Source organism: Phalacrocorax carbo, chromosome 16 (assembly GCF_963921805.1).
Source record: "Phalacrocorax carbo chromosome 16, bPhaCar2.1, whole genome shotgun sequence".
Classification (NCBI taxonomy): Eukaryota; Metazoa; Chordata; class Aves; order Suliformes; family Phalacrocoracidae; genus Phalacrocorax; species Phalacrocorax carbo.
In genome coordinates, this window is record NC_087528.1 from 2,451,778 (window position 1) to 2,477,715 (window position 25,938).

The following is a 25,938-nucleotide window of genomic DNA, read 5'->3' on the forward strand; positions in this document are numbered from 1 at the left end:
GGAGAGACCTGACTATGTCAGGAAGGTGCCATCTTCCTGCTAAAGCAGCTGGACGGCATTCCCCAGGAAGGCTTTGGCCCTGTAGAGAAATGACATCAGTGTCGATTATTAACTGAGGTTTGTGATACCTTTGGGGTTCTTAGGCAGGAGGTGCCTGTCCGTGCTGAGCACTGCTGTTAGGAATTCTGCCTGTCGCTGCGCAGTCGCACCAGGCACGTGTGCCTCAGGCAGGTGCTGCTTTACCTTGGCAGCCACACCGACACGCGTCTTGGAGCTGCACGTAGTGTAAAATAACTGTCCCTTCTGCAGAACTGCTTTCTTTTGCTTTCTCATTTTAACTCGTGTGCTGTCTCTAGGGAGAGGATATATTCCTCCCCTTGGCTCCCGACAATAGCAAATTGCGGTTTATTTTTTTTGTCGGCCAGGTGAGGAGGCCCCTCACGCGTCGAGACTCTCTTAACAAGGTGCAGGGAAGCACTTTGGCTTCTGCGGAAGGCAGGAACCTCTTCTGGCTTAGTGGGCACAAACCCACAAAGGGAATGTCTCTGCTCAGCATTCCTGTAAGTGAGAATTTCAGCAACATTTTGAGAATTAGAAGGAAAAAGGCCTGAAGTTGGGGTGTGTCTCGCAGGCTCTGACAATAGCTCCTGCCTCCCTGGAGATGGTTATCAGCTTGTGAATATGCCCAAGTCAAACAGCTCAAGCCATCTGTTTCTAGACAGGGGGGAGCCTGCACATTATAGAGGCAACGTGATTGTCTCAAAGGCAGGAATACTTTTATTTGGTAGATTTGCCTTAAAAGATGGCAAAGCCCGTTCACAAGATCCATGCCTCCAGTCCAGCCTATAGAAACCAGGCTCCGCCTATACCTCTACTCACAGGAACACTTAATAGGAGAACAGGTGGACGGGAGCTTCGGGTTAGTCGGGTACCTTGGGAGAATGCCCCGCGCTGGCCTCCCCCTCCGAGGGAGGAGCCCCGAGGCCCAGGGCTGGTGCCTGGCACGAGAACTTCTGCAAAGGAGAACAAACCTGAATGCTGTCAATAGTCTAATTTTTTTTGTCATAAATATTGCCAGTGCCTCTTACAGCCTCAGACAAGATTGTCCTCAAGGGACAAGGTACAGGCAGCGCACAGGAAGGGATGTGATGGGCCAACAAGTGCGGCACTCCCCTGTCTGGCTGCTGCAGCTTTCTCTGAGCCAGCTGCCTTTTTTCTTTTGCATTGATTTGTGGAAGTTACAGGACTGGTACTGCAGTGGAATTAGAGCTGGCTTCCACAGAACACCTTTAGAAACACACACCCCTCATTTACAGGCCCGGTGTGAGATGTGGGTTGTGTCACTAGAGCCGGGACCCTGAGGGCTGGCCAGCCCTGCGCTCTGAACGGCGCGTGGACGCTCCGCTCCCCGCCGTGCCAAGCCCTAGCAGCCCGGTGAGGAGACCGTTCCTCCTTCTCTCCCAAACGTGGGCATTATTTGTATTAGTGTTAATAATTTGAGCTGTGTTTGCTAAATAACCGAGGTGAGCGACCTTCCTGGCCTTGGGAGTTGCATACCAAACCCGTCACGTGAGTTGGGGCCCGAAGACACCGTAACTATTGGAGAGGCCGGGAAGGGGGATTCCAGGAAAATGCTGCAAGCAGAAGGTGATGGCACGTTTCCAGAGGCTTCTCAGTGGCAGAGGGGGTCTGAGTGAGCCACCACCTTGTGCCAGGGCTGAGGGAAATCGGCTTTAGAGCCTTGCTGGCAGGGCTGTGGGCCACCTAGCAAACGCCACGTCTGTATGGCTCTGCTGCGGCTCTTGGGGTGTCGTGTCCCCGGGCAGAGGTTCACTTTGCTTATGAAAAGCAAATAGGGGTGAGCTGGCTGCCTCGGCCATCCGACACAGCACTGGGAACCAAGGAAGTGGAAGGCTGGGATCTTGGGCAGTGGGAGCTGTTCTTCTTGGTTGCCTGACCTGGGATGTTCTCCAGGTTGTCCTGGAGGATGGTTTGGATGCTGGAAGTGCTCTTCTCCCAGGCTATGGATGGGAGTGGGACAAGATGCGCGTTCAGCTTGTGCGGCCAGAGCCTGCTGGGGAAGTCAGGCTGAGGAGATCTGGGGAAGTCAGGCCGAGGAGATCTGCAAAGCTCCTGGAGGCACGCAGCCTCCCCGCCACCTTCTCCCTGCGACCCGAGATACGACCTTCAGACCATCAGTGCTGGAGCCTGGGGCAAGATAAATCTCAGCTCTGGGCTTTGTGGGGCCGGAGCATCAGCGGGCAGGCACGATCCCCCTCCAGAATGGCTCAGCACCCAGGAGATGCTCTCCATTATGGAAAATGTCAGCGATACAAAAAAAGATTATATATATCCATAATACTTGAAGGCCTGTCAGTGATTAAAATGGAAGGCAGAGGCCAGGAGCGAGGGGGTGGCATCAAAATGATCGAGAGACATGACTTATTTTGTCATGTCATCTGATGCCTCCCTCTCTCTCCCAGGCTCCGGGAGCTGTTCAGAGCAGGGGAAGAATCTGCTCCAAATTTAGATCCCAGAAAAAAAAAAAGGAAAAAAAAAAACCAAAAACAAATTTTAATGAACCCAGACTGCATCTGTGGCCTTGGGTACCAGCAAGGGAGCTGTGTTATGGAGCGGGTCGGCATCCCTCAGAGCCGCTTCCGAGCTCAGGGACGCTGATTTCGGTTTTAAAAAAAAAAAAATGATGGGGGGGTGAGTGGAAAAACAACAACAAAAAAAGCCCCAAACCCCTCAAGCCCAGGCGGCAGCAGCAGCAGCAGGAGCAGCGCCTGGCTGGCTGCCAGCGAGGGGCAGTGACTGAGCATTTACAGCATCCCCGCCTCCCGCATGCGGCGGGGCCGGGGCTCGGCGCCGCATCCCCGGCGGCCGGTACCGCACCGCGCTGCACCGCACCGGGACGGGGGTGGTGCTGGGGGAGCCTCTGCCCGTGCCTCCGGGAGGGAACCGGGGCCGGGCTGTGGCGGCCCCGAAGGGGTTAAGCCGGGACCTGCCCAGCCAGCCCGGCAACTCGGCGGCGCGGAGCGGGGCGGGCGGGCTGCGGCCGCCTCCAACCCGCGCCTCCCGGCACCGGCACCGCGCTCCGCTCCGCGCAGGTAAGCGGGGCTGCGCGCCCCCCGCAGCCGGGCCGCGGGGGGTGGGGGGGGAGGAGGAAGAGGAGGAGGAGGAGGAAGAAGAAGGGAGGAGGAGGAAGGTTCTGGAGGCCGGAGCATCGCGGGCCGGGGGATGCCGGGCCCCGGCGGGTAGCTCGGCGGTGCGGTACCTCCCCGGGCCGGGCTCGGGGCACCGGGAGCCCGCGGCGGGTTGCGGGGGCGGCCCCGGGAGGCGGCGGCGCGGCCGAGGGCTCTGCCGGGAGCCTTTCCCCGCCGCTCCCTCCATGTCGGGCGCCGCTTCCCCCAGCCCCGCACCCGACCGGGGATGGAGCCAGGCTTTAATCCCCCCACCCTCCCCCCCCCGCGGCCTCCCTCCACCGCTTCTCGTCCGGCCCCTCTGACCTTCCCTCCGTCCCCACATCCCCTCCTGCTCCCCCTCCGTGTGATTCCTCCTCGCAGCCCCCTGCGCCGGGTCGTGGGGCGATGGGGACCTGTCCCCGCACCCCTGTGTCTTTCTCCCACCTGGCAGCCTCTTGCTCAAGGTCACTGCGGTAATTCCATCTGAGCTGCCGGGTGCTGCCGCCTTATCTCCCGCACAGCTTCTGTTTCACTCCCTTTATATTCCGGGGTGGGGGATATTGTGTTTGATAAACCCCCACTGCTTTTAACGCCGCTGGCTGCGCTCCACCCAGGGCCACGCTCCTCTTGCCCCTACCCCAGCCCCTGCTTCCCATCTCTTCCCATGAAGACATCCTGGGCCATCTCGTGGTGGGCAAAGTCCAGCTGGGATTGGGCCTCCGGCACGGAGCCTGTCACGCTAGACCTGGGGTTTGTCCTGCCCAGAGACCTGTTGGAGGCAGGAGGGACTGTCCTGCCCCAGAGGAGAAGCGCTGATGTTTGCCGGTGTTTGCTGGTGTTTGCCAGGCCGGTGGCATCTTTGGAAAACGTGACTTTATCTCCCACCCGGGTGTTGGTGGAAAGCGGAGCATGGAGCCAAGTCCTGGAGGACTTTGCTGCGTTGCTGTCCTTGTCTCGAAGGTGTTTCCGTGCCAGGCGGGCAACGGCGCGGCTGTCGCACCGCGGGCCCTCCCGGCGGGACCCAAAGGCCGTGCCGATGGGCTGTGTTGCGAAAGGGAATCAATACAGGGAAACGTCTCGAGAGAAACTTCGGCCGCCCGCGACTGTGGCGGTGCCAGGCTCCTCTCTGACTCACGGGGGACGTTGCCGGTGGAGGAGCCGTGGGGCGCCCGGCCGCTGGCCCGCGGGAGCAGGAGGTGCCGGACTGGTCGCACGGGTTGTGCGGGAGCGAGGCGGGCGCTGTGCGTGGCTCCTGGGCACGTCGGCATGGCCCTGGCCCAGCTCCGGCGGGAGGGAGCAGTGTCCCAAGCCGGGAGAGGGCTGGATGCAGCACAGTGGCTGCGGTTCAGGGAGGTACCGTCACCACAAGGTGGGTGGTGGGATGGAAACCAGCAATCGCTGTCCACAGGCACTGCTGCATAGGGGAGATATTCCCCTGCCCGCAAGCGTTATCTTGGAGGGGGAGAAATTGCTAGTGAGTTTTGTTGCAGCTGCAGCGGGAGCAATGAGAACAGCCTGGCTCCCCCGCGGTGCGGCCCTCAGCAGGGCAAGGCAGCTCCAGGCAGTGTCTGCTTCTGGGCTTTGCTTAGCCCTCTGATAAAATGAGGGTAAACAGTGTCTTCCCACCACACGGGGAGAAGGTGAGGATTAGGACTGGCCTGGAATAGGGGACAGAGTGGTGACGGGCTCAAGTGAAGATGGGTCCAGACTGACCCACATGATTTTTGCATCCCTGTCAGGCGCAGCGCGTCCCAAGGACGGGCACTGACCTCCGGGGAGGTACCAGGGCAGTTCCCGGCCATACCAGCCCCTGCTGCTCCAGCCCTGGGTCTGGGTGCAGAGAAGGCTTAGGCAGCTCGGGCATTTTCGCAGAGGGCGATTGCGTTATCCAACCCACTCACTGACCTGGTGCTGGAGGATAGCATCCTGAATTCGCAGCCCCGCATTAGCATGCTCTTCCGTACCCGTAGCCTCTTGGGGAAGCAAAATTATCGAGTTTTCTGGGAAAACCCACCCGAGTGGCTGCCAGCGCTGGTAAGTCATGGCAGGGTCTGACTCACGGCAGCGTTTTGGTTTTGCACGACGCATCCTCAGCAGCACCGAGAGCCTTGGGGTGAGCAGGGCCACATATGGCCTCAGATAGCCCACCTGGGGGTACAGGGGGGGCTCTGGCTGGCGTGAGGGCCGGGGGGCCTGAAACCAGATTTGCCGGGATGGTGGGGCTGAGGCAGCTGGGATCTGGAGGAGGGAGCTGCCATTTTCAGGTGGTTACTTTTAGCAGCAGAAGCGCAGGGTAAAATCTCCTCCAAATGTTGCCGAATCCAGAGCCAAATCTCCTGGCGGCTCCACAGTGCTGGGTACCGGCTTGCTATGGATTTTTTTTCTCCTTGAGCATCCTGCATCCTGTGTGTCTTTGGGTTAGTGAGCAGTGGCAGCCCGGCACAGAGCGCCTGACACCCTGACGATGGGCACTTCCACCTTGAGAAGTGTCCCAGGTGCCAGCCGAGGGCTCTGGGGATGGGTCTCAGTGGTCGGGGCGGTGCTGAGGTCTCTGTGTCCCTGATCCCCACTGCAGGCGCCGGTGAGGCCGTAGCTGTGAGCGTCCATCTCTTCTCCACTGTTCCTGCCCGCCGGCGGCGGGTCACTGGCACCGCACAGCCATGACGACCTCGGCGCTGCGCCGGCAGGTGAAAAACATCGTGCACAACTACTCGGAGGCAGAGATCAAGGTGCGGGAGGCCACCTCCAATGATCCCTGGGGACCCCCCAGCTCCCTGATGTCGGAGATCGCCGACCTCACCTTCAACACGGTGGCCTTCGCCGAGGTCATGGGCATGATCTGGCGGCGGTTGAACGACAGCGGCAAGAACTGGCGTCATGTCTACAAAGCCCTCACGCTCCTGGACTACCTCATCAAAACCGGCTCTGAGAAGGTGACCCACCAATGCCGGGAGAACCTCTACACCATCCAAACGCTGAAGGACTTCCAGTACGTGGACCGGGACGGCAAAGACCAGGGCATCAACATCCGAGAGAAGGTGAAGCAGGTGATGGCACTGCTGAAGGACGAGGAGCGGCTGAAGCAGGAGCGGGCGCACGCGCTGCAGACCAAGGAGCGCATGGCCCTCGAGGGCATGGGCAGCGGCAGCCACCAGGCCGCCTATGGCCGCCGTGCATCACCCTACGGCGACGACTACGGCCGGGCACGGGGCTCGCCCTCCTCCTTTAACTGTGAGTGCTGCTGGAGGGGGCTGGGGGCTTGCTCGCGGGGCTGGCGGCTCGCTCGGGCTCGCTGTGGGGTGGAGGCAGGCATTTGGTTTGCACTGCCTGGTGCCCATCGCTCCCCCCATCGCTCCCCACCGCCTTTTGGAGGGGTGGCGGTGAAGCCTGACTCTACCCTGTGCAACGGGCAGAGGTTTGGCTGGGCCAGTGGTGAACCCCAAGAGTGGTGGCAGCTGGCGGTGCCCCAAACCTAAAACCCATGGCTTGTTCGTGGTAGGGAGCTCTAAAGTGGGGCTATGTCCCCTGGGGAAGCTGCGCTGCAGAGCTGTGGGCGTTGGGATGGGGCCTGGGGGAGGCTGCTGATGTGCTCCCCAAAATATCCCAGTCCTGACGCTGCTTCTTCTTCTTTTCCTCTGTTATCTCCAGCATCATCCTCATCCCCACGGTTTGCTTCTGACCTGGAGCAAGCGAGGCCCCAGACGACGGGTGAGGAGGAGCTGCAGCTGCAGCTTGCGCTGGCCATGAGTCGGGAGGAGGCAGAGAAGGTAGGGTGACTCTGCCCGCCGTGGGGTGCATGAGGCCGGGCATCTCCCTGCACCTTGCCTTGCCTGCGGGCACGGTGGGTCATTTCCCTGGGAAGAGGGAGGATTCTGGGGGGCTGCCTGAGGCTGGTGTATGCACCCACAACTGCACCAGGCTACTCGCACTGTGGCTGGCATGCAAAATCACCAGCAGGCAGATGGAGGCACGTGCTGCTCCTGCTCCCCGTCCTCATACTAGGAGGGACAACATCAGGCCGAGACCTGTCCAGCCCCCAGACCCCAGGGTGAACTTACAGGGGGTCTTCTGGATTCACTGCGAACCCCTTCCCACCAAACCTGACTGCTCTCTTCCACCAAGGGCTTCTGGTCTAAGCTCTGGTCTAAGCTCCCCCATTTCTCTTGCCTTGCCACAGAGGTTTTGGGAGGCGATGCCTTGCCCAGCGCTGCGGTTCGCATGGTGGGTGGGAGGCCAGCAGCGTCCCCGGGGCTGTGCACCGGGCTGGGGGCACGGTGGGGCCGGCTGCTCCCTCCCACTGGCTGGTCCTTTCAAACCGGGCTAGAAGGCGCACTGGAAAACAGCACCGGGAGGAGCCAAGCAGGGGTGCAGGCAGCAAGCGAGCTGCTGTCCCCAACGGTGAAACCTCCCCCAGGCCTGTCCCCTCTCCTATCCCCTGGCCACGGCCCCTTTTCCACCAGGGACGGCTTATTTGCGCACCGGCTGAGATTGTCACCAGCTGGCACTGCCTGTGTGGGGCGTGCAGGTACGGCCAGGCACACAAAGTCAGAGGGACGTGGTGACCGAGGGGTTGTGTGCCCGGGCCGGCGGGCATCCCTGCGGGGCTGGCACCAAGCGCCATGATCCTGCTCCGGCCGGGGCAGGGGGCATGCTTCAGAGATGGCGCTTGCTGCTGCCCATCTTCCCTGCCTGATGGAGGCTCTTTTGGAGATGGAGCAGAGCATATATCCCTATTTTTGTCCTGGAATTGGAGTATTTATAGCTTCCACATGCTGCTGCGATGAACGCTAAGAACACGCTCTTGAGAGCATTGCCTGTTGGAGCCCATCTGGGCCGCACACACATGTACACGCTCACACACGCTTGTACAGCCGTGCACACACGTACACCCCCACAGGGGTACCCATTCCCAGCCCCAGCTGGTCCCATGCTGCGGGACAAGTGTCACGGGGCAGTGATCGGGGCTGCCGTGGTGGTACGGGCACAGCCTCTCCCCAAAATCTGCCTCAGGTCTGGGTGCTTTTCCCCCAGCAGAGCAGCACTGGGCAGAACCGAGGCTAGTCGGCATTGCCAACCTTCCTCCTCAGCAGGCTGCAAGGGTGAGGAGACACCTAATTGATCCCCTCTCCTCTGCTGACTGCACTGGAGTCCTCAGAAACCCCTCAGGGGAGATGCTGGCTGCCTAATTCAGGGTCATCCCAGCCTAGATGCAGAGGCAGGTGGCTTTGCAGGGGAAGGAGCTGGGACAGTGGCCACAGGGGAGCCTGAGCAGGAGCCAGTTTGAGAGCATAGGGGCACCTGGCTGGGGTTCTGCAGGCAAAGCCGGCTGGACGGGCACAGAGATGCTGTGCAGAGAGGCAAGGGGCCGCAGGAGAGGTGGTGGCGAGGACAGGGACCTCCGAGCAATCCTGCGAGCTGAGGGCAAGCTAAATGTCACCCAATTTCCTCTGTTGGCAGAAGCCACTTCCTCCAATTTCCAGTACAGACGAAGAAAGGCAATTGCAGCTAGCGCTCGCGCTGAGCAAAGAGGAGCACGAGAAGGTACCTGAGCCCCGCAGCCCCGGGTGCTCCTCTCCCCTTGCACTTGGGCTTCTCTCTGGGGCACCGGAGCCCAAAACACTGCCTCGCTCCAGCACCTGCTTTGCTTTTGCTGCTCTGGGCTCTCTGCTGAGCACTCTCCTGGTGGGCTCGGCCCCAGAGGAGCTGTGTGCTCGGATGCTGGGACTTTTCGGGCATGCGGTGGCAGCTCCTGTGGTGGGTCTGTCTCCTGGAGAAGGTGCTGGCTGCAGGGTTGCTGAGCTCATGGGCCCTGTCCCTTGTCCCTGCAGGAGGTGAGGGCTTGGCAAGGGGAGAACTCCTTGCTGCAGAGGGCCACAGAGGAGACTGCCCAGGGCAGGGAGGAAGAGGAAGAAGAAGATAAGATGAAGAAAAGCCAGGTACAGTACTGGGGACCTGGATGGCCACACAGCCAGCCCTGGGCTCTGGGGCGATTCTGCAGGTCTGCCCTGGGCTTCCCTCACCTCTTTATTCCCTTTCTGTTTGCAGTCCTCTATACTGGAGCTGGCAGATATATTTGGGCCGGCGCCAGCCCCCTCCAGCCACACATCTGCCGACCCATGGGAAATGCCAGGTAAGGGCAACTTGCAGGCTGCCAAAGCCTGGGACAGTGGCAGAAACCTCTCCCTTGCCTCTGTCCCTCCCCAGTCCCCAGCAGCTCATCAGTAAGGACATCTTGCCTCTCCTCCCTCCGCTGCCCTGTATGTTGCACACCTGGGCAGTGCTGCTGGAAGCTGTGGTCTCAGCATCCCTCTGTGCCCCCTGCACTGTTCCCCTCTTCCACAGCTTCCCTTCTTCTTTCAGATATGAAACCCAAAGCGGAGCCGGCAGCCTCTGCCTGGGCTGGTGCAGCTGACCCCTGGGTGCCGGTCCCAGCCGCCGGTGGGGAGCCCCTCTCCCAGGCGAGCACCTCGGCCCAGCAAACCTCCGCTGGGCCCTGGGATTTCGCCCCCAGCACAACTGCAGCCTCCGACCCTTGGGGGAAGGCGCCCTTGTCTTCTGGCTTCCCTCCTGCGGACCCCTGGGTGACAGCATCCCCCCCTCCCCAGGTGTCTGGTTCTGCGCCAGCTGCTGACCCCTGGGCCGCTGTGGCCGAGCAACCTCCTAACCCTGGTAAGAGGCTCGATCGTCACTTTGGCTTTGCTGGGGGCTGCAGGCAGCATTGGCCATCACTGCCCTCCTGTGAGCGGGCATCCCGGGGTGCTCCCCCCTTCCCCCCGCAGCCAGCTCTGCAAACACCCCCTCCCCGCCCTCCTGCCCCGCAGCGGGGCCTCCACTCTCCCCTCGGCATCCTGAAGACTTGAAGGAACATTTAGGCTTTCTCTCTGCACAGAATAGGCTGCTTTAATGTTTAATTAACGTGGCACATTTAACGGAGCCCTCCCCTGGGAGCAGACAGCAGCTTTCCAGCAGCGGGGTGACAATGTGTCCCCCCCCCGGTGATACCTGTTTGTTTGCTCACCCCAAACCAGCTGCGTGCACCCTGCCGGGATGCGGCAGTTGCTGCTCGCAGGTGCCGCGTTGCAGATGGGGAAGTGGTTGTAGGAGCAGCCTACAGAGCTCAGTGCCGCTCTTGGTTCCTCCTCAGCGCTTCCTCCAGCCCCGTGTAGGTTCCATGTGTGCTGCCCTCAGTTTTGGTCCCTGGGGAGGAGAGCAAGATCTGGCCTGGGGGCCAGTGCTGGTTGTTAAAGCATTGCTGCAGGCCTGTCCCCTCCGCCTGTCCCTGCTGAGGCGGGGAAAGGGACCTGCCTGCTGTGGGGTGACGGCGGTGAGCAGTCTGGGGGCTGCTTTGGTCTGCAATGACCCCCAATGGCCATCTAACCGTTGGGGTTAGATGGGACTGGGGTGGGGGGCTCATCTAAACCCCCACCCCAGGCCAGTGCATGCTCCTGACCCCCAGCCCTGTGTCCCTCCACCGCACGCCCTCTTCTCTGTCTCCTTGCAGGCAGCCGCCCCTGCCTCTCTCCTGCCCGTACCCCTCCCCCCTCTAACCTCCCCGCTTGCTCCCCTCCTTGAGTCTCACCTCTTCCCCCCAGCTCCAGGGGGGGATGCTTTCGACCTGTTTGCAAAGCCACCCGAGCCAGCCGAGCCGCCAGAGCAGGAGCCCTCGCAGCCGCCCTCCTCGGCCAAGTCCAACAGCCCCGTCGGTAAGAGCCGGGGGAGCGGGCAGGGGCCAATTTGGGCAGGTGGGGACGGTGACCTGTCCCTGCCCATCGCGGGGAGGCAGCTCCAGGGCTGGCCGGGCCGTGCACGGCTGCTTGCTGGTGTGGCCAAAGCTTGTTCCCACCATGGGCTTGGGCTTGGGCTGCCCTGTAGCTGAGGGGGCAGCTCCGGTCCCTGCATGTCCCCAACCCCGCCACCTCCCACGGTGGCTCGGGGGGGATCGGGTATGCCATGCCACAGCCTCAGCTCCACCGCATGGAGCAGTGACCGGGGGTGTGACGTGCCATTAGCTGCCTCGTGCGGTGATGGCGGGGATGCCATCACCCTCAGTGTCTCCCTGCTGGCTCACGTGGCTCATCTCCCACCCCCCCCCACCCCAGAGCTGGACCCCTTCGGCGAGCTGTTCCCCAGCACCAGGCAGGACGGGGCAAAGAGCTTCGACCTCGCCAACCTGGCTGACTCCCTGCCCGAATCCGGCAAGGAGCGGAAGGACTGTAAAACCCCCGAGGCTTTCCTCGGCCCCGCCGCCTCCTCCCTGGTCAACCTGGACTCCCTGGTTGCGCCTGCACCGGCCTCCAAGACGCGCAACCCCTTTCTCTCGGGTAGGTGCCGGTGCCGTGATGCTGCCAGTCGGGGGGCTTCCCTGGGCTGGGCCAGAGGGGTGTTCAGGGGAGGAAGAGGAGGAGGAGGAGGGCTGGGGATGGCATGGCTGCCCTGACATGTCCCATCCTCTCCTTGCTAGGCCTGAGCACGCCGTCCCCCACCAACCCCTTCAGCCTCGCCGAGCAACCCAAGCCGACGCTCAACCAGATGCGGACCAGCTCGCCGGTGCCGGGCCTGCCGGCGGGCCTCCCCGCCAACTCCATGACCTACAGCGCGTCCCTGCCGCTGCCCCTCAGCAGCGTCCCCGCTGCCGCCGCCGCCCTGCCCGCCTCCGCCAGTGCCTTTCCCCAGGCTGGCACCTTCCCTGAACTCCCCAGCAATTTGCCGCAGCCTTTACTGCCGCTGAGCGGCCCCCCGGCCCCGCCGTCCGCTCCGGGGGGGCTCAACCCCTTCCTCTGAAGCCTCTGGACATGTAGACTTTCACCCTTTCCCCGGCTGTTACAAATTTCCCCGGCCTTTCCTCCTGCCAAGACTGTGGGGGGGTCAGCGGTTTGCTAGCTGCAAGGGAGGGAGCCCCCCACGCCAGCCCCTTCCCCACGCCCACCGGCTGGGGGGCAGCCAGCATGAGCCCCCGTGCTTGACCGGCAAGAGGGGACCCCCCTTTCCCCTGGCAAAGGCCAGAGCCGCAGCTAAGGGCAGTTTTGGGGCTCAGTCCTAAGGGCTGGGGTTGGGGGGCTCAGTGCAGCGGGCTGGGCTGGTGCATGGGGTCTCGCTGCTGGGTTGGGTAGGGGGCTTTGCCCTGGCGCCTGCGGGGAGCTGGGGCAGTGCCTGCCCAAGGTGGGGAGCATGGGGGGCGGCCCCCCCGGCCCCAGCGCTGCCCCACACCGGGGTCCCTGCCGGTTCCCACGCCCCTGGCTGTTACTCGCCGCCCCTCTCCGGCCGCCCCCCCACCCCCAAAACCTTCTGCCCCCTCCCCACGCTCGCTGCCGCCCGGACCCTCCGAAGGAGCGGAGTGCGGGGCGGGGGGGGAGGCGCGGCGGGGGCGGGGGCGGGGGGGTGTCAGCCGCCGCCTCCCCCGCTGCTGGGCCCCGCTCCGGATCGGGGGGCGGCGGCGGGGGAGGGGACGCACACGGGGACCCGCCGGTGCTTCGGCGCTGCTGGAGAGCGGCGGCCCCGGGCTGCCTGCGAGACAATAAAATGCTCTGTCGGACCCGGTGTGCGGCTCCGGGGGCGGGCGGGGAGGCGGGGGGGGGCCGGGCCGGGCCGCGGCGGGGCCGCCCCGGAGGCCTCGGGCCGGTGACGGGGAGCGGCGGCGGCTCCGTCCCGCCCCGCCGCCATGTTGGCGGCGCCGCTGCGGCGGGCGCGCAGGTACCGGGGCGGGCGGGGGGCCCCGGGAGGGGCGGGTTCGGCCCCCGGGGAGCGGGCGGGGGGCCCCGGGAGGGGCGGGTTCGGCCCCCGGGGAGCGGGCGGGCATCGATCGCTGCGGCGCCCCGCAGCCCTTCTGCGGCACCGCCGCTTCCCCCTCCACCCCCTGCGCCCTCCCTGCATCCCCGCACCCCTCCTGCATCCCCGACGTCCTCCCTGCACCTCCCACAGCCCCCTAAATTCTCCTGCGTGCTTGCAACGCCCTGCACCCCTCCTGCATCTCCCCTATATCCCCCCTGCACCCTCCTGAATCCTTCCTAAATCCTTTCTGCACCCTTACACCCTGCCTCTATTCCCCAGCATCCTCTCTGTATCCCCTGCCTCCTTCCTAAATGCTCCCTGCATCCCTGCACCCTTCCTGCGTTCCCTGAAATCCTCCCTGAATCCTTCCTAAACCCTTTCTGCACCCTTACACCCCTCCTGTATTCCCCAGCATCCTCCCTGCACCCCTTCTGCATTCCCTGAAATCCTCCCTGCATCTCTGTAGCCCCTGCAATGACTCTGCATACTCCCTGCACCCCCCCCCCCCCCCGCATCCCTGCGCCCCAGCCCTGCATCCCGCCCAGCAGCAGGAGGATCCCTCAGGTCCCCTCCTGTCCCTCGCGCCCCTCACCATGAAGAGCCTGTGCTGCCCTACCCGCACCCTGACCCCGCACCTACCTGTGCACCCGCAGGGGGAGATTTTTCCTTTCTGAGGACACACGGGTCAAATGCTGCTCTCTTACCCGCAGCTGTTGGGTGACTGTGTGCCCAAAGGGTGCTGGTGGTGGGCTGGGGCCTGGAGGGGAGGGGGCCCTGGGGGTGGCTGTGCCGAGCGGAGGAGAACAACCTTGCCTGAGCCTCCAGCAAGTGGGGAGGACTTTGTAGGGTCCTGGGGCAGGGAAGGAGGTGGGCAGAACCCCAGCAGAGCCATCCAGCCCCGGGGCTGGGAGCGGTTCCCCTGGCACAGGGGGCAAATAGTGGGGAGTGGGGAGCAGCACCCCACCCCGTGCTGGGCACCCGCAGGAGCCAGGGTGAAGGTGGTGCCGGTCTGGGACGTCGTGGCTCTCTCCAGGGGCGAACAAGGAAATGATGAGCCTGTTTGGCGTCGCAGGTGTGTGTTTCTAACGGGAAGCGTGACCATGGCCATGGGGGGCACAACCAGCCCCCCCAGCATCCCTCGTCACACCAACCGCCTGATTAATGAGAATTCCCCCTACCTCCTGCAGCACGCTCACAACCCTGTGGATTGGTAAGAGCAGCCGGTGCCTTTCTCCCTCCTCCTCGCCTTGTGTCCAGGGGCTGAGGGACCCTCTGCCAGGGAAGTGATGGCAGGCGAAGCAGCCTGGCCTCCCGTGCAGCTCCCCACGGGCTCAGGGCCCGTGCTCCTGAGCCAGCCGTGCCCCAACTGTCCTGACTGCTCTCGACCAGGCAGCGGTTCCTCAGGCAGCTTTAGAGGAGCCCGTGAATCCTGGCAGCAGTGACCCCTGAAGCTCCTTTCTTGTCTTCCCTCCACAGGTACCCTTGGGGTCAGGAAGCCTTTGATAAAGCAAAGAAAGAAAACAAGCTGATATTCCTATCAGGTAACCAGAAACAACACATATTTCATGTTCCCACGTGTTGTTCAGTAGATGACCAGGTAAGCTGGGCTGTGTCCTGAGCTGGTGTGTGAATAGCTGCAGAGGTAAGGATGGACACCAGGCACTAATTCTCTGCCAGCAGGAGAGGGCTTTTTAATAGCTCTCGCTGAAGATGGGCTCCATCCAGGGGCCTTCCTGGCTACCAGAGTCCTTGGCCAGATTTTAGAAGCAAGAGCTGGAGAGCCTGGGAGGCTCTGCAAGCCGCTGTGCTCACAGGAGGCCTTCCTCCTCCCCCTCTTCCCCAAGGGAGCAGCAGCTCTTCCCCCATAGCAGGGCGTCCCCCTTCTGAGCGACCTCCCCGTACCGTGTGTCCTGCTCCCTGCAAGGGGCCTTTCCTCACGCGCCTGAGCTTGTTTTCAGTTGGCTACTCCACCTGCCACTGGTGCCATGTGATGGAGGAGGAGTCCTTCAAGAACAAGGAGATCGGGGAGATCATGAACAAGAACTTTGTGTGCATCAAAGTGGATCGTGAGGAGCGGCCAGATGTGGACAAAGTGTACATGACCTTTGTGCAGGTAAGGGAAGCACGGGCAGGGCTCGGGGGGCTTTGGCTGGCGCTCTCAAGATGAAGTTCCTGGTCATGTTCCTCAGTCAAGAAGAACCAGCATGTGGGTGGTCTGAATGGGGCCATGCGTGATCACAGGGGTGGAGAGAAGCACGCGCCTGTCCTCAAGTGAGGCACTTGGATGTGCCGGAGCGGTCAGAGCAGAGGGTGCCTCGTGCGTGACCTTGGTGCACCCGTGATTTGGTTTTCAGGCAACCAGCGGTGGAGGTGGCTGGCCGATGAGCGTCTGGCTGACTCCAGACCTCAAGCCCTTTGTAGGGGGGACATACTTCCCTCCTGAAGATGGAGTTCATCACGTTGGCTTTCGGACTGTGCTGCTCCGAATCGCAGAGCAGGTATGGAGCAGGAATGGCGGAGCAGGCAGTGCTCTACCAAAGGGGCCGCAGGGAAATGGGTCTGCGCTTGGTGGGTGACTGAGTTAAGAGATACAGTTGTGAGAGACAGTAGCCCAAACAACACGTCAGAGCTTCGGCTGGGTCAGAGGTGGATTGGAACCGATTTGGGGAGGGGGGACCAAGAACTGAAGGGGCAGTTTGGCCTGGCGCAATGCAGGAAGCAGAGAGGCAAAAAATGGAGGAACTGACTTTCTCACTCTGCCTCTTAGTGGAAGGAGAACAAAGAAGCTCTGTTGGAGAACAGCCGGAAGATCCTGGAAGCACTGCTACACGTGTCCGAGATCCGTGTGCAGGGCCAGGAGTCACCCCCACCATCCAAAGAGGTGATGGCCACCTGTTTCCAGCAGCTCTCCAACTCCTATGATGAAGACTACGGCGGCTTTTCCAAATCCCCCAAGTTCCCCACCCCAGGTCAGTCCGGCCTCTGCTGCTGAGCTGTGCCGTGGGGCGGGCAGCGCCGTGGGGGCAGAGCCCACCCCACAGCCTCCCACTTTTTCTCTGTCTTTCAGTGAATTTGAATTTCCTCTTCACCTACTGGGCCCTGCACCGAACAACTCCAGAAGGTGCTCGGGCACTGCAGATGGCTCTGCATACCCTCAAGATGATGGCTCATGGGGGCATCCATGACCACATCGGTCAGGTAGGGGGAAAGCCTCAGGGGTGAACCCGTGGCATGCCCAGGAGGCGTGGGGTGGAGGCATGCCCCCTTCTCTTTGCAGGGGTTTCACCGCTACTCCACTGACCAGCACTGGCACGTCCCTCACTTTGAGAAGATGCTGTACGACCAGGGGCAGCTGGCAGCTACGTACAGCAGAGCATTTCAGGTATGGCCATGGCATCCCTCTGCAGGGGGGGCTCACTTGGCACGCTGAGTGCTGGCTGGGGAGGGCTGGCTTGGTCTGGGGAGCAGCTTCAAAGCCTGTTCCCCAAGATATTGCCCATTCCAATGGTGTGGAGCGGTCCCGTGCTCCCCTTCTGTCCGGATGAAGACCAGTAGGTGGAATGCTGCACAAATCCGTGACAGTTTAGCCCCAGGATTTTGAGCATAATGGGGGAGGGAACAGCACTCTGTCTTTGCAAGAGTCAGCAAACGTGCTGCTGCCTCTGACCTTGGTGTAACTCCAGGGTTGCTCTCCAGTGCCTGTAGGTTCCTATCAGAGATCTTACTCTGAATCGACCCCATGTTTAAAATCCCTGGATGTTCAAATGTTCCAGCTCTTTAAATCAGAATCACTTATTATACCTCGCTGGGTCTCTTGCCTCCCCTCTGCCCCTTATAACATTGATGTCCACCCTGTGCCTCCCACAGATCTCTGGCGACGAGTTCTTTGCCGATGTCGCCCAAGACATTCTGCTCTACGTCTCACGGGATCTGAGTGACCAGGTAGGTTGTTCCCTGAGCTGGGCCAAAGGGAGCTGCTTATCCTGCCCTGGGTTGTGGCTTAGGCCTGCTTTTCCCTCCCTCCCTCCCCAGCTGAGCTCAGTCTGGGGCACTGCTCTGGCCCGCTGGCCGGACTGCCAGCCCAGCAGTGATGGGGCGCTGGCTGAAGGGGCTGCCCTGGTAGCTGGAGGGTCTCTGTTGCTCTTTTCCCAGGCAGGAGGTTTCTACAGTGCAGAAGATGCAGATTCCTACCCAACCACTGCATCTGGAAAGAAGCGAGAAGGAGCTTTCTGTGTGTGGTCAGCTGAGGAAATCCGGGCTCTCCTTCCTGACCCTGTCGAGGGGGCCATAGAGGGGACAACCCTGGGAGATGTCTTCATGCACCACTATGGCGTGAAGGAGACCGGCAACGTGAGCCCCATGAAGGTGAGGGTAAGCAAAGGCCTGCCCGGTACCACGAGCATTGGTGGGGGACCTGCACCCCATGGCACGTGGGGATGGCAGAGCAGCCCCAAAGCACGCGGGGTCCAACCCCTCCTCAGCCCGCTGGCATTCGTAGAACAGGGCTCTCCTTTCAGGACCCCCATCAGGAGCTGAAGGGCAAGAACGTCCTTATTGTGCAGTGCTCCCTGGAGCTAACGGCGGCCCGGTTCGGGCTGGAGCTGGGGCGGCTCGGTGCCCTGCTGCAGGAGAGCCGGCGAAGGCTGTCCGCAGCCCGGGCGCAGCGGCCGCGGCCACACTTGGACACCAAGATGCTGGCAGCGTGGAATGGTGAGAGGCGGCTCAGCTCTGGGGGTGTGTGCCTTGGCTGGACCCCTCCACGGCTGCCTGGGGCCAGCACATTTTTGGGGGCTTGTAGCAATGAGTCCTGCTGGGACTGGACAGCCGCCTGTGGAGGCGGTGGGTGGGCTGGGATCCGGGGCTCTGCGAGAGCCTGGGGAAAGCTGCCCCACACCTGCAAGCCGTGGGGTTGGGATAGTGCTCTGGCTTTATTTTCCTCCCCTGTTGCCAGCAGAGAGCAGCAAAACTCTTCCCCTGGCTCAGCCCAGCTCCCCCAGTTGGGCTCTGGGGAAGGGGACGGAGTTGGGCATTCAGGGCCCAGGCGGGGCACAGAGCCCATCCCCATCCCTGCTTTAGCGAGGGGACCACAGCTCTGTGTCCGTCTGTCCAGGTATTCTGCGGCAAGGTAGTAACTGCACTACCGCAGGCACTGTTCCCAGCAGTAGCTGCATCTGGAGCTGGTGTGAGCTGCAGTTATACCACGTCCTGCAAACAGGAAGGCTCGCTTAAGCCCTGTTTCTGCCCGCAAGTGAAAGCTTAGCTCTTGCTGGCCTTGCAGCACTTTGTCCTTTTTCTTTGGTGACAGTAAGTGACTTTCTCAGTGGTCTGAACTGAGCGGAAGAGCTGATGACTGAGCTCTGATCTGCCTCGCGCGTCAGGGGGGATAAGCTTCACGCTGAGCATCCTTTAAAGGAAAGACTAGTCCCTTGTGCTCCCCTGAGCCTGTCCCTGTGTCTGTGCCTGCACAGGGCTGATGATCTCGGGCTTTGCCCAGGCTGGGGTGGCCCTGGCGAAGCAGGACTATGTGAGCCGGGCTGCGCAGGCAGCTGCCTTCCTGCAGAGACACCTTTTTGACCCCACCACTGGGAGGTTGCTGCGGAGCTGCTACCGGGGCAAAGACAACACGGTGGAGCAGAGGTGAGAAGTGGTGCAGACTGTCTCCAGACCTACCAGCCATCCTGTGGGATCTGCCCAGGCCACGATGGTCCACGTCCTCCCTTTTTCCAGGCAGGACTGACCTTGGAGGGAGAGAGGCTGTTTGCCTTGTGCAGAACTGCTTCTGGTGCAGTTTGGCATGGATTAGTGTCCCCCACCCAGTAAGGAGGAATTAAGGTCAAGTTTGTTCCCATTCCTCATCTTCCAAGCTGGCAGGAGCCTTCCCCTGCCCTCTCCTGCTGTGCAGAAACCGGGGCTGAGCCCTGTCATGGCTTGGCCTGGCCACTGCTTATCCCAGACTGAGCTCTGAGGTGGCATCTCCTCAGGTAGCAGAGACCAGTAGGTAGGGCTTTGCTGGGTTGCAGAACATTTCCCACCTGGCCAGAGGCCCTGATGCTCCTTCCCTGTCTGCCACTGCAGCACTGTGCCCATCCAGGGCTTCCTGGAGGATTACGTCTTCATTATCCAGGCTCTCTTTGACCTGTACGAAGCCTCGCTGGATCAGGGCTGGCTGGAGTGGGCCCTACAGCTCCAGCACATGCAAGACAAGCTCTTCTGGGACCCCAAAGGCTTTGCGTATTTCTCCAGCGAGGCTGGTGATCCCTCTCTGCTCCTGCGCCTGAAGGACGGTGAGCTCAGGGACACGGCCGTGCTCTGCATGGGCTACGGTGTGGGGCAGCGTGGGGAGGGCCAGGGGTGGTGCCCGGCTGGAGGACCAAGCCGTGGGATGGTGAGGCATCGGGCTGATGGAGGAGCTGTTGTCCCCTACAGACCAGGACGGAGCAGAGCCCACCGCCAACTCAGTCACTGTCACAAACCTGCTCCGAGCAGCTTGTTACTCTGGCCATATGGAGTGGGTGGAAAAAGCTGGGCAGATCTTGGCCGCCTTCTCAAAGAGGCTGCAGAAGATCCCGATGATCCTGCCAGAGATGGCCCGGGCCAACGCTGTCTTCCACCACACCCTCAAACAGGTACGGACAGGGGCTCCTGTGTCCCCTACAGGACCTGCCGCAGGGAGGGGGCCTGGCAGCGCTGTGGGTGCACTCACAGCTCTCTGCTTTCTCCCCGCTGCCACCCACGCTCTCCCCGGACAGGTCGTTATCTGTGGGGATCCCCGAGGAGAAGACACGGAAGAAATGCTGCGCTGTGTCCACTCCGTCTTCAGCCCAAACAAGGTAGAGGTGCCAGCCCTGCCTACCAGCCCTGCGCAGCCGCTCCCCGCCAGCTGCCGTCACGCATTGCTGCTGCCTTCATCCTTTCTCCCAGTGCAGCTGTAGCATCCATCCTCCTCCTCCTCTGTCCTGCCTCCCTTCTGGGAAGCATCCTATCCTCTCCATGTTCGTAGGCGCAGCCAGCAGGGCCGCGGCTGAGCCGCTGCACCCCTCTCCCTGGCACAGAGCGCTGGCAGCCCAGCCCAGGGAGCAGCTGCAGCAGCGGCTGCTATTGCTGCTGGCTGTTTATACTGCTCTCACCCTGAGCTGTGTCCCCAGCGCCGCGCTCCCAAGGGAAAACCTTCCATTCCGGTGTGGATATGTCATGCCCGGTGTGAATCCAGCGGGTGTCTCAGTCACCTTCTGCCTGGAGCCACCCTTGCATCCTCGGGAAGTGGCAAGGTGGAACCTCGCTCCGGCTGTGTCGCGGGTGGGGGTACCCCTGGCCGGGAGGGTCTAGCTTTTCCCAAACGTTTTGTCCCCAGCTGTGCTGTCGCTGTGTGCTGGGGTTACCGCCTCGCTCCGCTCCTCTGCGTCCCCGCTCAGAGATGCGTCACTCGGCGTGTCCCACGGCGGGGCCGTGGTGCCGCGGGGACGGAGCTGTTTGCTGCCCACCGAGCTGGCCGGGAAGGGCGGCGTGGCAGCGGGCACCCGTCATGTGCAGCGGGCAGCATCCCTGCCTCGGGGACGGATGGCTCATGCCTTGGCAAGGCTGCTGAGCCGAGGCAAGCAGGGCTGGGCTGCGAGCGAGGGGGCTCAGCGTTTCAGCCTCTGAACTGGATTCGTCCCCGCCTGTTGGGGTCCTGGCTCCAGGGACTGGCATGTTGAGCTGCAGCGCATCAGGAGCTGGCACTGGAGCCAAAGCAGCAGTTTCCCCCTGTAACCCTGGCTGGGGTGAACTGGGGAGGGCTGAGCCGTCAGCACAGGATTCCCTGCTCTGCCCTCGCATTCGCTCAGCCCATGGAGGTTTTGTCCCTGGCCCTCTGCCTATGTGCCCAGCAGTGTTTAATGCCGGTGTTGGAGGATGGTCACAGCCTCTGCCCGGGAGCACAGGTTGGGGATGCAGCTCTCCGTCCTTCCTCCGCCATCCCCTGTCCAGCAGCGCCCTTGGCCATGCCGGTCCCAGTGCTGTGCGTGAGGCCTCTGCTCCCGCGCTCTTCCTCTCTCCCTTTGAAGGATTACAGCGGCTGACCCGGTTTGCAGGGACGGGAAGGGATGCAGTGGCAGTGGGGAGCCCAGTGCCGCTGCTAATAACCCCGTCCCTTTCCCTGCAGCTTGTTCAGCCGTTGGTCCCCCGAGTCCGCGTGGGCTGCAGTGGGGGATGCAGCCGGCAGCTTCAGGGTCTTGTCTTGAGCAGAGCAAATAACGCAGCCGTTCCCTCTCAGCCTGTGCTGCTTGGTTCCCTCCTGCTAAGCTAGTTACAAGCCTGGCTGGTGGGGATGCTTGCTCCCCGGGGGCAGGTTCGTCTCTCTCAGGCTGTTGCCTTCCTCAAAGCATGGAGGAAGAGGAGGGCTGGGTGCTCTGGATGGATGTTTCCATGAGGCAGCCGAAGGCACAGGGTGCTCGGGAGCTGCCCGAGGACAGTGGCGCCCACCCGGGCTGCGTGCGGGGCGGCTGTGCATGGAAGGGTGCGCAGGGGGCTGCAGCTGGAGGCTGGCAGCAGGCAGGGCAGGGGTGCCCCTCCCCTCGTGTGTGCCTCATGTTGTGACGGTGGGGTGGATCAGGAGCCACCATTCGGCAGCCCGAGTTTGTTTCCTGGAAGAAGGAGCGTGGCAGGAGGGTCTCTGCTGGGAATGCTCGCTCCCCAGAGGAGCACAGCCCCACCGGGGCTTCCCCCATCCCACGCTCATTCCCTGCAGAGAGCCTGATCTCCGGTGGTAGCGATGGCTCCTCGCCTTGCAGAGGTGATGGAGAGAGGGGAGGGGAATCCCACTGCTCAGAGGGTCTCCCTGCCTTCAGGAGCAGCCTGCCACCTCCAGACAGCCATCCGCCTTTCTGCGCTGCATCACACGGAGAAGAGAGACGCATCTCCCTGTCTCTCCTTCCCCACCCTGAGAAGCTGCCCGAGGCAGAGCAGCCCTGGATCACCCACCCCAGGGATGTGGCAGCATTGGGAATCGGCTTTGCCAGGGAGTTGGGGAAATGTAACGGCCATGTCCCCCGCTGCCCCCGCTCCCCTCGTACCGGCAGGGCACTGGGGCTAGGCTTGTCTGCAGGAACACAATTAATTAGGTCATTCCAGGAATTAGTTCCTTACAAACCTCACAATGAAATCCTTGCTGTAACGAGATGCTGATGATAAAACGGCATTGAGGTCGCAGGTTTAAATGGACCCTGCACCCGGAGGAGCCCTTTGCCACAGGCAGCAGCCGCTGCTGCGGGGATGCAAGTGCTCCGGGGGCGATGCCGGCGGCTGCTACCCTGGAGGTCCCAGTGCCAGGAGCAGAGAGGGTTGGATCCCTGCTCCAGGGCTGGATCCCGGCTCCTGGTACAGATCCCTGCCCTGTTAATGGTCTTCAGGGTAATTATGAAGGATCCCATTATCTCCTCAGCTGCAGAGCGCTAGCCTGATGCTTGCCTTCATCCTGGCCCTGCAAGAGGACCTTAGGGAGCTTGTGAGAAAAATGAATAATGAATTTCAGATTGGACATGAATTGGTAATTAATCACTCCTGGAATTAATTCCAGACAAAGGCGAGCAGGGAGGAGGTTGGGGAGGGGAGCAGGAGGCAGGCAGGGAAATGGGCTGAGCAGGAGCTGGGTCAAGGCAGGGGCCGAGGGGGAGATTTGGGGCGACTGGGACAGGACAGGACTGCAGCAGCTTGGGCAAGGGCTTGGGGACACGGTGACCCCCTGGGGAGACGGGGTGAGGGCAGTCCCTGCCAGGCCCGGGGCTGGCAGCAGAGGATGCCATGCACCAGGCAAGCAGTGCCATGGTGGGAGGGGTGTGTGCCACCCCTCGGCGGCTGGCGGGGGCCGTGGGAGCCGGGGCGGCAGCATTTGGTGTCGGCATCCCTCGGCGGCAGCGGCATGAGCAGCACAAACGTGTGGCGAGCGTGTCAGTGCTCGGCAGGTGCCGTGGTGGGCACACATGTGGGGCTGGGGCTGGGCACGGACAAGAGACAGCCGAGTGCTCTGGCAGAAGGATGCTGCTGCTGTGCCTTGGGTCTGGGAGGAGTCTGTGCTTTGCTCACCCTGTGTATCCGTGTCGGCACCAGGCTCCCTGCTGGCTCCTGGCCTTTGCCCTGATTAGCCTGCAAGCCCTGCGGCTTTGACAAACGTTTTCCCTTTCAGAAAAGCTAATTATCACGGCAGCCTCATCATCACCCCTGGCTGGTGCTGCCGTGTCAGCTGCGAGAGCCCCCAGCCCTCTACTTGCTGGTGTCCGAGCTTTTGGGCAGCATCTGGAGGGCAGGAGGAGCTGGGCTGTGGGGTGGGAAGGGGCAATGCTGGTGCTGGGGTTGGGGCTGTCCCTGGGCTGGGTGGGTGTCCCCAGGGAGCCGGCTGGCTCGGTCACCCTCTGGGCCGGTGTGTGCTGGTCCCTGTGCTTCATCCCCAGGTGCCTGGAGGGGAAAAGGGAGGCAAAGCTGCTGGGGATGGTGTGGACCACGGGCAGCGCAGGCGCCATGGGGAGGTGGCTGCCAAGGGCTGGCACGGGTCCCCTCAGCTCCCCGTCCCCTCTTGTCTCTGGGCCAGTGCGTGGGGGGACGCTGCCAGCGCTTGGCATATCTGCGGGGAGGGAAGGAGCAGCTGGCTGGCGCTGGCTGCGCTCTCACAGCTCCTTCTCCGGCAGGTGCTGATGCTGGCAGATGGAGACAGCGACGGGTTCCTCTACCGCCAGTTGCCTTTCCTTGCGTCCCTGGAGAGGAAGGATGGGAAAGCCACTGCCTATCTCTGCAGCAACTTTGCCTGCTCCCTTCCTGTCACCTCACCCCAGGAGCTGCGTGAGATGCTCTGCCAGTGAGCCCCCCGGTCCCTCTGCCTGCAGGAGGGTGAGGGGGAGACAGACTGTCGTGCCCGCCTGGGAACACGGGAGAGACCCATAATAAAGCCACCCTGGGCATCAATTTCCTCCTGGATGGTTCCTGGCAGCGCCAGGGGGCTGTGCCCTTCCCTGCCTGCAGCAGATTTGGCTCTGCCTGCATCACTGCTCTGGCAGCATCTCGGCAGAACTGGCTCCAGTCCCTGGTGCTGGTTTTGGCATGGCCAGGAGACACCCACCGATGAGCATCTCCCCCCTCCCCTTACTCTTTGCCTCTTCTCGCTGAGGAAAAGGAAAACAAATTAAATATAAATCCCAGTGTTAAAGGAGAAGTCAGATGGGAAAACTATTAGGGTTCCTATAGCAACCCAGGGCAACATTGTCAAAAGCACCTGGATGGCTTGGGAGTCAAGTGCTTTTGAAAGTGTTGCCGGTTACCACAGCCGCGGTATTTTTCCATTACAGGGTAGGTTGTAACATACGTTAAGTGAATATATAGTGCATGCAAAAAACCTGCTGATTACCACAGCTGATGAAAACGTGCCACAAGGCCCAGCCTAAGCACTTCCAAACAGCTAAACATCTCGTCCTGGCTTTGCCAAGGGTGCAGAGACCTGGTACAGCTCGAGAAAGGACTTTTCAAAAATCTTGTTTTTCTTGTAAAAGGCCTGGCAGCCAGTGTCCGCATCCATGCTAGGATGGGGCTTGTGAAGCTGCAGTGCGTCCCCTGGGACCTGCAGCAGGGTGGGGAGCTTTCCCCGGGGCTGGGGCGGTTGGAGGGGGCAGGGGCTGGGGATGCCGGGAGCTGGGGGGCTGGGGTGGTTGGAGGGGGCAGGGGCTGGGGATGCCGGGAGCTGGGGGGCTGGGGCGGTTGGAGGGGGCAGGGGCTGGGGATGCCAGGAGCTGGGGGGCTGGCATGCCCCACGGCTGCCCCACGATCCTGAGCATCGCTGTGGGTGGGCGTCCCCGCCTGGCATTGCCCTGGCCGTGGATCCCCAGCAGGGATGGCAAGCTGGGAGATGTCCCAGCTGCACCTTGGCTGGGGCTCAGCCCTCCCTGCTGGGCAGGCGCTGGGGGGCTGGGGACCCCCGAGCCTGCTGGCAGGAGAGCAGCCGGCAGCAGCTCCGTGCGAGGCAGGATGGCTGGGCTGGGCTGGGCTGGGCTGGAGCAGGCAGGGGTGGACGCTGGTGAGGTAGGTTGGCCGGGGCCGTGTTTTCAGGCTGGGTGCTCTGGTTGGGTGCTGCCAGCCGGGGTGCTTGGGGCTGCAGCTCGCCCAGCCTGGCCCCTGCCTTTGCTTGCAGAAGGTTTCAATAACAGCACAAGGAATAAGACCTGAACAAACCTTTTGTGGAGGGGGGTGTTTGCTTTGAACTTTGCTAGCAAAGCCTAGGCTGGACCAAGGGTCTCACCCATCCTCACTGGGGGCTCGGCTGCATCCTGCTGACGCTGGCTGCGGGGACAGGTCTTGGCATCTCTGCACGCTGAGCAGGGGGAGATAGCCCACCCTGGCAGAAATGGGATGCTGTCGCCAACCACCGCAAGCTCCCTTTGCTGCAACATAAACTTCATTCTCCCTTTCTTCCTGCTCATCCCTCCTCCTCCTCCCTGCTTCCAAACGGGCAGTACCAGGTTTTCAGCATCCCCCTGACACCCTGGGGCTCCCCCAGCACAGCAGCCCGTGCCCTGGCCGGTGGGATGCTGTCATCTGGCAGCGAAGCGGTGCAGAGCTGTGTTGCCTGCTGGCTTTCCAGTGAGTTGTGCCAGGATCTGGGGGTAACCGGCCAGGAGAAATGTCTTTGAAGTCAAGGAGGAATTTTGCACCTCATCTCGTGAATGCTTTCTATGCTTGTGGAAGAGGAGGGGTTTTTATTTTGTCTCCTCTCTTGGTTTTAAAAGCTGAAGTATTTCTGGAAATCCAGCTGAAAATTGCTGGTTTGGCAGATGGCTGGCTGCTTTCCTTTTTCTTTTTTTTCCCCTAACTTGGCATCTCTGCTGCAGGGATTGATTTGCCACCCGTCCTCATGAGCGCTCGGAGCGGGTTGGTGCTGTGTCCGTGCCAGGAGAGCATCCTTGGAGCGCGGGGCTGCTGCTGAGCACCCTGCAGGGAAGCCCAGACATCTTGGGCCCCAGGGCTG

General features: G+C 62.0%; 2 protein-coding genes across 4 annotated transcripts; both read left to right on the forward strand.

The window, feature by feature from the left end:
• Positions 1-1,564: 1,564 nt before the first annotated feature.
• On the forward strand, positions 1,565-12,720 carry EPN3 (epsin 3). Of its 3 annotated transcripts, none has more exons than XM_064467287.1 (10): positions 1,565-1,647; positions 5,764-6,419; positions 6,837-6,955; positions 8,646-8,729; positions 9,017-9,124; positions 9,234-9,318; positions 9,549-9,857; positions 10,781-10,891; positions 11,288-11,509; positions 11,650-12,720. In XM_064467287.1, the coding sequence occupies exons 2-10, from the start codon at positions 5,849-5,851 to the stop codon at positions 11,967-11,969; spliced, it is 1,929 nt and encodes a 642-aa protein (XP_064323357.1). In that variant the 5' UTR covers positions 1,565-1,647; positions 5,764-5,848; the 3' UTR covers positions 11,970-12,720. The 3 variants fall into 3 exon arrangements, with proteins under 3 accessions (XP_064323357.1, XP_064323358.1, XP_064323356.1); XM_064467286.1 differs by lacking the exon at positions 1,565-1,647 and adding an exon at positions 2,720-3,113; XM_064467288.1 differs by lacking the exons at positions 1,565-1,647; positions 8,646-8,729 and adding an exon at positions 2,718-3,113.
• Positions 12,721-12,772: 52 nt separating this feature from the next.
• SPATA20 (spermatogenesis associated 20) lies at positions 12,773-24,129 on the forward strand. The gene is made up of 16 exons (XM_064466918.1): positions 12,773-12,878; positions 14,029-14,166; positions 14,433-14,497; positions 14,915-15,069; positions 15,311-15,454; positions 15,724-15,925; positions 16,024-16,154; positions 16,234-16,338; positions 16,824-16,898; positions 17,109-17,321; positions 17,474-17,666; positions 18,425-18,593; positions 19,032-19,240; positions 19,383-19,582; positions 19,706-19,786; positions 23,615-24,129. The coding sequence occupies exons 1-16, from the start codon at positions 12,847-12,849 to the stop codon at positions 23,783-23,785; spliced, it is 2,283 nt and encodes a 760-aa protein (XP_064322988.1). The 5' UTR covers positions 12,773-12,846; the 3' UTR covers positions 23,786-24,129.
• The last annotated feature ends 1,809 nt before the right edge of the window (positions 24,130-25,938 follow it).

Bases quoted from the DNA above. Each gene is read 5' to 3' on its own strand.
- EPN3 (XM_064467287.1), top strand. From the start codon at position 5,849: ATGACGACCTCGGCGCTGCGCCGGCAGGTGAAAAACATCGTGCACAAC. The intron at 6,956-8,645 runs GTAGGGTGACTC...CTCTGTTGGCAG, and splicing joins GTCGGGAGGAGGCAGAGAAG to AAGCCACTTCCTCCAATTTC. The intron at 9,858-10,780 runs GTAAGAGGCTCG...TCTTCCCCCCAG, and splicing joins CGAGCAACCTCCTAACCCTG to CTCCAGGGGGGGATGCTTTC.
- SPATA20 (XM_064466918.1), top strand. From the start codon at position 12,847: ATGTTGGCGGCGCCGCTGCGGCGGGCGCGCAG. The intron at 14,498-14,914 runs GTAACCAGAAAC...GCTTGTTTTCAG, and splicing joins CAAGCTGATATTCCTATCAG to TTGGCTACTCCACCTGCCAC. The intron at 16,339-16,823 runs GTATGGCCATGG...TGCCTCCCACAG, and splicing joins CGTACAGCAGAGCATTTCAG to ATCTCTGGCGACGAGTTCTT.